General features: G+C 42.3%; 1 protein-coding gene and 1 long non-coding RNA gene across 4 annotated transcripts in view; one reads left to right on the top strand and one right to left on the bottom strand.

Annotated features, from left to right (window-relative positions):
• Window positions 1-922: 922 nt before the first annotated feature.
• LOC129835043 (uncharacterized) lies at window positions 923-9,010 on the bottom strand. Of its 2 annotated transcripts, XR_008756370.1 has the most exons (5): window positions 8,752-9,010; window positions 8,486-8,524; window positions 7,863-7,993; window positions 7,215-7,348; window positions 923-3,072 (listed from the first exon to the last, which is right to left on the bottom strand). It is a non-coding gene; the product is annotated as an uncharacterized LOC129835043 (long non-coding RNA). The 2 variants fall into 2 exon arrangements; XR_008756369.1 differs by lacking the exon at window positions 7,215-7,348.
• Window positions 9,011-9,096: 86 nt separating this feature from the next.
• lrch4 (leucine-rich repeats and calponin homology (CH) domain containing 4) overlaps window positions 9,097-11,039 on the top strand; it is a 42,315-nt gene continuing 40,372 nt past the window's right edge. For both annotated transcript variants that reach the window (XM_055900384.1, XM_055900383.1), the window contains exon 1: window positions 9,097-9,469. In XM_055900384.1, the coding sequence (XP_055756359.1) occupies window positions 9,298-9,469 (172 nt within the window). In that variant the 5' untranslated portion in view covers window positions 9,097-9,297. The remainder of the gene's footprint in view (window positions 9,470-11,039) is intronic.

Here is an 11,039-nt window from a genome sequence, read left to right as displayed (position 1 = left end):
TATGAGCTTAGTTCAACTGTCATACCCCACCAGAACCCCAAATGAAAGCTTGTTTTACTCCAATATTTGTAAACAAAGTAAAAGTAAACAAACACTGTATAGCCTCACATGCTGACCAGACCGGACACGTCGCGTGCGTGAGTGTCACAAAATAAATGTAGAAATCCATGTTATTCAATTATTGCACCCGCACTGCTCACGCGCACCAACGAGCGTCTGCGATGCCAAGGGCTAAAATAGAACTTTCTATTTCTGACGCAGATCGCGCTGCAAGTCCTGCCTCTCCCATCTCATTGGTTTATAGAAGCAGGTACCCACGTGCCATCTCCCCATTGGTTATACCCACGTGGGTGATTGAAAGACAAACTAATTTGCCGGTTGTCGTGGTAATACTATGAAAGTGTAGATGCGATCACCATATAAGTTCAAAGATGAAAAGGCCTGGAAGGAGGAGAGATGACTAGAAACGATTCGGTTGGCCGTTTTATGTGTGGATTAATTGTTGGAGTAGAAGACCTTGTGCATTTCAGGTAAAATAACAACTCAATGTTTATATCCCAGGACAAATTATCTAGCAAGTGCAAGCTAACTAGCTAAATTCCCATACATGTTTACTGCTTTTCGACCTGTCCCTAAATTAATGTCATTGATTCAGAGTTTGTTTTGATATTTTAACCTGCGTGTCGTGATCGTGTTTGGTGTAGGGGGACAAAATACATTTATGCAAGATATGGCAAAATGGCGCAGCCGGTTTGGTTTGGGTTCCGTGTCACATGCTGACCAGCAAAATAAATTTAGAAATCCATGTTATTCAATTATTGCACCCACACTGCTCGCGCAACGTGTCCGGTCTGGTCAGCATGTTAAGCTATATTGTAGTATCCTTAGAAACTTCTAAGATTGATGACTCATGAGACGTAGGTACGGTTTAGTATTTAATTGTAATTTAGAATTCCATTCTCTAATGCACCTGGCTTAAGCTACCTGAAGCTTTCTTAATCACAGTTATATAGGCAGACATAGGAAATAGCTACAGATAGCAGGAAGCAAACCCCCGTTGACTCAATACTGCCATCTATTGGTAAACAAATTTACCAGGTTACTACATACTGTATATCAAGGATGGTCAGTCTTTGCATCCATAGCTCTGGCTATGAATTTGAGAGTGGTAACATTTCTCCAGCCCTGTCCCATAGCTTTTTAACCAAACAGGAACCTGAAGGCTCTTGTCAACAACTAGGAAACACTTACTTACACCCATGTTACAATTTAATATATCTTTGTTGTAGGAAGACACCTCATAACAGCTAACATCAGGGGTACCCTTGTGTCTTATCATGAACGGGATATGAAAAGGTGGTCCTCAGCCCTGGTGACGGAGGCTGCTACAGGACTACATGTGTCTGTAGTTAAGGTATGAAATGGAGGGAAGGGGTGGGTGGGGGGTGAGAGGGAGGTGGAATTAGGGACATGTGACTACAGAGTTGGTGGATTTTGAGGGGTTAGTGGAAAGAGGGATTGGGGGGACATATTTATTTTGGTGAAAGTTTGGAAAGAAATACGCTGTTTTCTGATACCCGGCATCCAGAAGTGTTCACACTTTCATTTCACCTCATGCATTTACAAGCATTGGATTGGTGCAAGCATAATGGGGAGACATTCCACCACAGCACAAGACCACTGAAGGACCCTAGGCCAAGCGTTTTCTTTCCTAACCCCCTGTATTATTAGAATATTGTGAAATAAAAGAATAAACCACCAACCACCTAAAACACTGCGGATTAGGCAGGATCAGGCAATAGTGTACAATCATGTTTAATTACAGTTCTGTAAATGGTATTTTATCAACACAGAAGTTATACAGTGTTATGCTTGAATGTTTTTAGTTGAGTAACATCTAACGACAATGCTTTCCTTTCAAATGACAGAACTGGATTGGTAACTATGGGCGTTCACTTAATACCTCATGCACATCCGGCGCCGCAAAACTGCTGGTTATAAGCGCATTGTGTCTGCCTATAACTTGCTTTGTGCAGAGGTGCTGAAGGGGAAAGGTATGTATTCTCAGATGAATGTTTATTCCAACATAAAAAATGTAGTCTTACATTCTGATGTGAAATGTTGAGAATTGCTCTATCACTTTCACCTCTCTAGTCAATAATGCGTCTTTCCACAGGAAACCTTTTTTAGTCAGGAAAATATGATATACTGTTTACTGCTGGATTATTTTTAAAGGGGGTTTTAAAGTAAGAGTATTATTTAAATAATGATATTAGGAATGAGGTGGATGATTAGGTGGCCATGATTGAATGTGGCCAAGTTGGGAATTTAGCCATGACAGCAGGTTGAACCCCCCCTACTCTTACAATAAGTGCAATGGGATTTTGAATGACCAGAGTCAGGACACTCGTTTTTACGTCCCATCTGAAAGACGGCACCCTATGCAGGACAATGTCCCCAAATTTAATCAAGTTTTGAAATTCTTATGTTTTAGTCAAATATTATTTCTATTTAGGTTCAATCAATCAATCAAATGTATTTATAAAGCCCTTCTTACATCAGCTGATGTCACAAAGTACTATACAGAAACCCAGCCTAAAACCCCAAACAGCAAGCAATGCAGGTGTAGAAGCACGGTGGCTAGGAAAAACTCCCTAGAAAGGACAGAACCTAGGAAGAAACCAGGCATGAGGGCTGGTCAGTCCTCTTCTGGCTGTGCCGGGTGGAGATAACAGAACATGGCCAAGATGTTCAAATGTTCATAGATGACCAGCAGGGTCAAATAATAATAATCACAGTGGTTATAGAGGGTGCAACAGGTCAACACCTCAGGAGTAAATGTCAGTTGGCTTTTCATAGCCGTTCATTCAGAGTATCTCTACCACTCCTGCTGTCTCTAGAGAGTTGAAAACAGCAGGTCTGGGACAGGTAGCAAGTCCGGTGAACAGGTGAGGGTTCCATAGCCGCATGCAGAACAGTTGAAACTGGAGCAGCAGCACGACTAGGTGGACTGGGGACAGCAAGGAGTCATCAGGCCAGGTAGTCCTGAGGCATGGTCCTAGGGCTCAGGTCCTCCGAGAGAAAGAAAGAAAGAGAATTAGAGAGAGCATACTTAAATTCACACAGGACAAGACAGGAGAAATACTCCAGATTTAACAGACTGACCCTAGCCCACTGACACATGAACTATTGCAGCATAAATACTGGAGGCTGAGACAGGAGGGGTCGGGAAACACTGTGGCCTCGACCCGACAATACCCCCGGACAGGGCCAAACAGGCAGGATATAACCCCACCCACTTTGCCAAAGCACAGCCCCCACACCACTAGAGGGATATATATCTCCAACCACCAACTTACCATCCTGAGACAAGGCCGAGTATAGCAACGATCTCCGCCACGGCACAACCCCAGGGGGGGTGCCAACCCAGACAGGAAGATCACGCCAGTGACTCAACCCACTCAAGTGACGCACCCCCCCTAGGGGTGGCATGGAAGAGCACCAGTAAGCCAGTGACTCTGTAATAGGCCAGTAATAGCCAGTGACTCTTGCCTTCCTTGAGTTTGTGATCAAATATATGTATTTTATCAGATTTTTTACAAGTGTCTTTTGTTTCAGAATTGTGCAACAATGCCCAAAATTGGGAAATCAAAAATATTTATCCTGGGAAAGGAAATTCCATTGAGAGACAATGCTCAGAGGTGAAAGAGGCACATTGTCCCTCAGTGCTGCACCTCCAGCTTGGAACCTCCTCAGGCCAGCTACAAGTAATACCCAGACTACCAGTGCTCAGAGAAAGAAGGCGGAAACAGTGGCTGCACGGAGAGAAATTAGGGAGCAGCTGCACAACATCCTTGTGGAGAATATTGCCCCCCCAAGTAAAATCTATCTCTGCTCCGTGTGTGGGATCGAGACAGAGATAATATGGCGGTGCACCGACTATGAGGCTGAGACAATATTTTGCTCAGACTGTGTGGTGGCCACCCATAGGCAAAAACATTGACATGGAGATCTGGCAGATAATTATCATCGACAATGTTTTGTAATGTGCACAATTGACAAAGAAACTAAGGTGCTCCTAATGTTTGGTTTACTCAGTGTATACACCTTGATTATGGCTTGTGCCTTAATTGCAGTAGTGTAACTGGGTTATGATATCACAACTAGAACAATAAGAAACTACTACTGGATATAGTCAATGGGATAGTGGTTGTCACGGGAAATTTATAACTAATTATGTGGCTGGTCAGCCCTTTACAACTCGGAAGACATGGTTTGGCAGATATTAAACGTGAACAAGACCGTTTCGGTAAATGAGTGAACTCAAATCACTGAAGGAGAAAACCTAAAACCTCAGTTTGGAGTTACAGCAGCTGACAATCTGCAGCGGATTTTGTTTATTTAAAGCAGAGTGCACCCATCGACTCAGTGTCTGGGGTTAGTGTCGGCACTGAGATTGGAAGGTTGGGTTTGATCCCCAGCTCAGTCATACCAAAGACTCTAAAAAGCGGGACCTAATGCATCTCTGCTTGGCACTCCGCATTAAGCAGAAGGATTCAGGGTAAGGCATTGCGATAGACTAGTGTCCTGTCCAAGAGGTATACTTGTATATCAATTTGCCTCACACTACTGAAACAGGAGATATGCTTCTGCCCTATGGGCTGTCATGGCTGGGACAATGCTAATTATAATGCACCCAGAGGGAACGTTATTTCCCATACATTTTTCACCAAACCTAAACTTGTTGGTTATGTTTACTATGTGAAATGCAAGGTTTTCTATGTTGTTGACCCCGAATGATGGTGAAACTGAATTCCTGACTGCGGATTGTGCCGTTACGCATCACAGATATGTCAAAGAAAACTATTTATGTTTGCATTGAAAAAATGTGTCGTTTGCTCCAGTCTTTTTAATGGAACTTTTCATAACTAGTGCATGATGTGCGAGTAGAGCTCTGCCAGTGTGAGCCGGAAGCAGTGTCATTGGTCAGGTACATGCTCTGGCCTTGCACACCCCTCCAGCCTCAAACGCTAACCTAGCTAGCCCACATTTGCTAATGCAACAAGCAGTGTTAGTTGATGCTTGCTAATCCTATACCTAAATAGTTCACTAGCTAGTAGCTACCTACTATAGCTGGCTAAATGTGCCCAGATCCAGAAGCTTTGTTAGCTAACGCAATCTAACTAAACTGATACGAGCTAGCTAACTGGTAGTTTCCGAATCTGGGCATATTTTAGTCAGCTAACATTAGTCTAGCCAAATACCTTTTCTCTAAACACCTGGTCAAGGTAGCTAGCTAACTAAGCAGTGCCCCCAGATATGACAAGGGACAGCCGGGCCCCAGTGGACCTCCAGTGCCCCTTAGACATGGTGAGGAACAGTCTGGCCTCAGCGGACCTCCGGGGCCCCCCAGACCCCTTGTTCCACCCTCACATAATATAACAGACAGAATGGGCCAAAATTCACCCAACATATTGTGGGAAGGTTGTGGAAGGCTACCCAAATTGCTTTACCCAAGTTAAACAATTTAAAGGCAATGCTACCAAATACTATTTGAGTGTATGCAAACTTCTGATCCACTGGGAATGTGATGAAAGAAATAAAAGCTGAAATGAATCATTCTCTCTACTATTATTCTGACATTTCACATTCTTAAAATAAAGTGGTAATCCTAACTAACCTAAGACAGGGAATTTTTACTAGGATTAAATGTCAGGAATTGTGAAAAACGGAGTTTAAATGTATTTGGCTCAGGTGTATGTAAACTTCCGACTTCAACTGTACATCCATCTCACAACTGCTGAATGATTATGGTGACTACAAGTGATTTGTAGTGAACCGCATAGTTTTAAGTAATAGATTTCTGAATACATTTCACTTATGATTCAAACCATGGACATCATTCCTATAAATCACTCATTAACGTGCAAAAACATGAATGCTTTATTGTCAGAAGAATCCATATTCCTCCTACCCCTGGGCGAGATCAGGCAACATCATAAAGTTCACTCCCACTGCTATGCTGATGACACCCAGCTCTACCTCTACCTCTACACCAAACCCACCACTCCCCTCCCTCATCAGCTGCCTTCAGGACATCCAGAGCTGGATGAGCATGGACCTCCTCAAACTCAACAGCAATAAGACAGAGGTCATGCCCAACGGCTCTAAATCCACTCTCCCCAAGCATCACCACAGTCAAAAGCCTCGGTGTCTCCCTCTTTTAAACCCCACATAAAAACCAGCACCGGGACACCATTCTTCCACCTCCGCAATATCTCCAGGCTCCGCCCGTCACTGTCACACTCCGGCACCGAAACCCTCATCCATACCTTGGTTACTTCCTGACTAGACTATTGTGACACTCTCCTTCACCAGATCCCCACCAACCTCATTAATAGACTCCAACTGGTTCTGAACTCTGGTGCTGCAAGAATCCACACCAGCACCAGATCAACTGAACAAATCAAACCTGGCTCCCTGTGCAACCCTGTATTCACTTTAAAATAATGCTACTTACCTACAAATCCCTCTACAACCTGGCACCCACCTACCTCTCTGATCTTCTCCCACTCTATGCTCCCTCCCGCTCCTCCTCTGCTGGTCTCCTTGTCTCCCCCCATTCCACCATGGGTGCCTGGGCCTTTAGCTCTTATTCCCAACCCTACCAACCCTAAACGGGTAACCTACCACCTAAACCAAACAGGGTTTGTATCCTCTTCCCAACCCCTCCCTCTTTTTATCTGTCCTATTTTGCCTGGTCCTGTGATTTTAGAGAGTTTAGATGTTATATTGCTGTTGATTGATGCACTTGATTTTATAACTTGACGTATTGCACTTCATTTTATGTAGGCCTACATTTAATGTAAGATGTCCTTGAGTGTCCTAAAAAGTTTCCACCAAATTAAAATGAATTATTATTTTTTAGTAGTAGTGAATTGGGGAAGAAAAACACCCCCCCCCCCCAAAAAAAAAATGTAATTGGCCAGTTAATATCATTATTTAAATAATACTCTTACTTTAAAACCACCCTTCAAAAATAATCCAGCAGGAAACAGTATATCATATTTTTCTGACTAAAAAAGGATTCCCGTGGAAAGACGCATTATTGACTGGAGAGGTGAAAGTGATAGAGCAATTCTCAACATTTCACATCAGAATGTAAAGACTACATTTTTTTATGTTGGAATAAACATTCATCTGAGAATACATACCTTTCCCCGTCAGCACCTCTGCACAAAGCAAGTTATAGGCAGACACAATGCGCTTATAACCAGCAGCGTTGCGGCGCCGGATGTGTTAATGTGCAGGAGGTATTAAGTGAACGCCCATAGTTACCAATCCAGTTCTGTCATTTGAAAGGAAAGCATTGTCGTTAGATGTTACTCAACTAAAAACATTCAAGCATAACACTGTATAACTTCTGTGTTGATAAAATGCCGTTTACAGAACTGTAATTAAACATGATTGTACACTATTGCCTGATCCTGCCTAATCCGCAGTGTTTTAGGTGGTTGGTGGTTTATTCTTTTATTTCACAATATTCTAATAATACAGGGGGTTAGGAAAGAAAACGCTTGGCCTAGGGTCGTTCAGTGGTCTTGTGCTGTGGTGGAATGTCTCCCCATTATGCTTGCACCAATCCAATGCTTGGAAATGCATGAGGTGAAATGAAAGTGTGAACACTTCTGGATGCAGAGTATCAGAACACAGCCTATTTCTTTCCACACTTTCACCAAAATAAATATGTCCCCCCAATCCCTCTTTCCACTAACCCCTCAAAATCCATCAACTCTGTAGTCACATGTCCCTAATTCCACCTCCCTCTCACCCCCCACCCACCCCATCCCTCCATTTCATACCTTAACTACAGACACAGGTAGTCCTGTAGCTGCAGCAGCCTCCGTCACCAGGGCTGAGGACCACCTTTTCCTACCCCGTTCATGATAAGACACAAGGGTACCCCTGATGTTAGCCGTTATGAGGCGTCTTCCTACAACAACAACAAAGATATATTAAATTGTAACATGGGTGTATGTAAGTGTTTCCTAGTCTTTGAACAAGAGCCTTCAGGTTCCTGTTTGGGTAAAAAGCTAATGGACAGGGCTGGAGGAATGTTACCACTCTCAAATTCATAGCCAGAGCTATGGATGCAAGAACTAACCATCCTTGATATAGCTTGAGGCTATACAGTGTTTGTTTACATTTACTTTGTTCACAAACATTGGAGTAAAACAAGCTTTTATTTGGGGTTCTGGTGGGGTATGACTGTTGAACTAAGCTCATAAGGCATTTATAAATTATATCTTCAAGAATCAATCGTTACACATCATTAATTTAAAAGTCAAAAGATAGATGTAGAAACGGCTGATTTCCCCTTTAAAAGCCCAATGACAAGTAGCTAGCTAATCTGATTACATTTTTCACCGGTTGAAGTGTTTTACTTATTTTTGAGACCAACAATTCCCTTCAATGTTTAACATACCTTGAGTGATGGGAGAAGTCATCATTGAGTGGGAACAGACTAGAATGGGAACAAAGAAATTACATGTAGCTACAACGTGATGAGGATAGCTAGCTAATCATTTTCTAGCTAACTACTAACATTCTTTAGGTGATACTAGCTATATTAGCTAGCTCCGAGACTAAGACACTATGAAAATCAGGGTTTAAACATCTCTCCAAGTTATAATTAAAGCATGCTTTTATAAGAAAAATACTAGCCAATTACATAATTAAGTTGTACAATACCTGTAATTACACGGTACACTCCCGATCAAACGCTCAAAGGTTTTGGGGTTGGCTTCTATGGTGAACATGCGCACTCGGTCTCAGTTAAAATCGCCATTGAAAGGGTCGCGTAGTACAATGTGTGGTTCCGAATCACTATTCAAAGGTAAAACGTACCACACATGTGACATTCACCATGTGAAACGTGCGATTGGTCAAATTTTTCCTCCTTTTAATGAAGTGATTGTTGTCCAATCGGGTGCACCAATTCATCTCATTTGAGATATGGGCGTGTTATCCCTGTCAATCAATTTTCTTGCTCGTCGTAGCCACTCCCACTGCTCCTCACCTACCTGGTGCTGCTGCACCCCTTCCGACAGTTAGCTAGTACCGCTTTTTCATGCTTCTCGGAGTGGATAATTAATAATAATAATTCATTGTCCTAGCTACTTCGAAAGTTGTTTTTGTCGGACGGTTTTGGAATTAGTTGTGAGGGATATGAAAGTGTAAAGCAAGACTTTCTTTTTTGAGACTCAAACGAAGTAACATTGAGGCATTTCCACGTTCATGGCTGCTGGGGACCGTGCCCAGCTGCCGGCGACAATAGCTGCTAGCCGGAGGGTGGAGAAGTCGCTCGAGGAAGCTGCAGCGAGCGGGGCTCTGAACTTGTCTAATCGCAAATTGAAAGAGTTTTCCCGAAACGCTAGGAACTATGACCTGTCCGATATTGTGCACGCAGGTGAGTTGTGTTTTGTGTAGATAACGTGGTTCAATTGAGTTGACAATTAATCTGATGGGGAGTCACCGTGGACAGTTATTTTTTGTATGAAACCTGCTATTGTTAACTAACAACCGTCATGAAGTTGAAATGTGCACGAGCGGATTGTGTCTCAAGATTCCTTGACCCTATATTCAGAGGTTGCACTGCCAATTCAACCACAACTTCTTAAACGTGTACATTTGTGTTTATTCTTTCAATTTCGGGGGGGCATTTCTTTTCATTTGATTCATGCGTGCTCCGATTCATGTCCTGGCTCATTGCTTGTCACTTTCGCAAGTTCCCCTTCGCATTATGTATGATGACGTATGCTGGGCATGTCATTGTGTCAATGTTCAGTACATTATCACAATGAATACCATTGAATAATATGAATTAGATGACATAATAAAATATTGTAAAGTTTTAGGGTGCCTACAATTGCAATCAAGTGCGTGAGGTTAAATGACAGTTTAATTAAAGTAGAAATAGATTTGTTGAAGGAGGATTACCCAATCCTGGTTGCTGCCTGAAACCAATCTAAGGTACCCAACGTTTTGAAACAACGCACCCCCAACTCTCTGTGTTCTCTGGTAGTTATGACGTCTGCTCAAAAGGACCTAGGCCTTGTAAGGTGATGAAACACCTTGGACACACGCACGGCACGGCCTGGAATTTCGTTATTTTATTGGCAAGGCCACTATCCCTTAATGGGGTGGCCAATTTGGCATGGCACCAAGGCTATGAACCCAAATAGCCAATTAAGTTGATTCGGGAACACAGAAAAACACTGTTCTGTTATGAAAAATACATGAACATTTTATTACAGAGCTATCATTGAAATATTCTGTCTTCCTTGACTTGATTTTTGCTCCAAAAACAATTTCACAGACAAACAATACAATAAATATATTTTAAGTACACAACAATGATGAAACCATACCAGGGGACCACTATTGAAGTCTGGTAAACATAATTTTTTTTACAAATATTTTTTGTAGTTACCCTTTCATTTAAGTGTGCATGTATCTAGCTAGCCCTGTTTGGTTAGCAGTGTTTCAGTAGCAGACATAATGGAGTTTGCAAAACTAATGGCCACTGGGTTGATGTAAATAATCCTGATTTTATTCTGCCAGGTAGGCACAGACTAATTTGTAGGTAGTTAACATTTAATTTATGATGTGCACCACTGCTAAATGAATACAGGGGAAACACTGACGACACGCTTTCCCATGGTTTGTTTTTTAATTGGAGCATGCATACCAGATACTCCGACTATAAACACTGTCATTTTCTCAGTATTAGCCTAGGAATTGAGAAATAATACAATCATTGAAAGCTGGGATCCTCCTCCTTTCATTTCAGGCCATCAAAGCTCTGTTTTTCCCCAGGTTGCATTTAGAATTGTTCTGCAATGCCTGGACTTTCTCTTGTATCTCTCCACACATCAACCAGCTGTTGGAGGATTTGCATGTTCTCACTGCCGGACAGGTGATATTCTGTTAAAACTAGGCTATTTGTGCATGTGATAAATGCTTCGGCAATTATTATT

Source organism: Salvelinus fontinalis, chromosome 36 (genome assembly GCF_029448725.1).
Source record: "Salvelinus fontinalis isolate EN_2023a chromosome 36, ASM2944872v1, whole genome shotgun sequence".
In the NCBI taxonomy this organism is placed as follows: domain Eukaryota; kingdom Metazoa; phylum Chordata; class Actinopteri; order Salmoniformes; family Salmonidae; genus Salvelinus; species Salvelinus fontinalis.
This window is presented reverse-complemented; position numbering and strand designations above follow the sequence as displayed.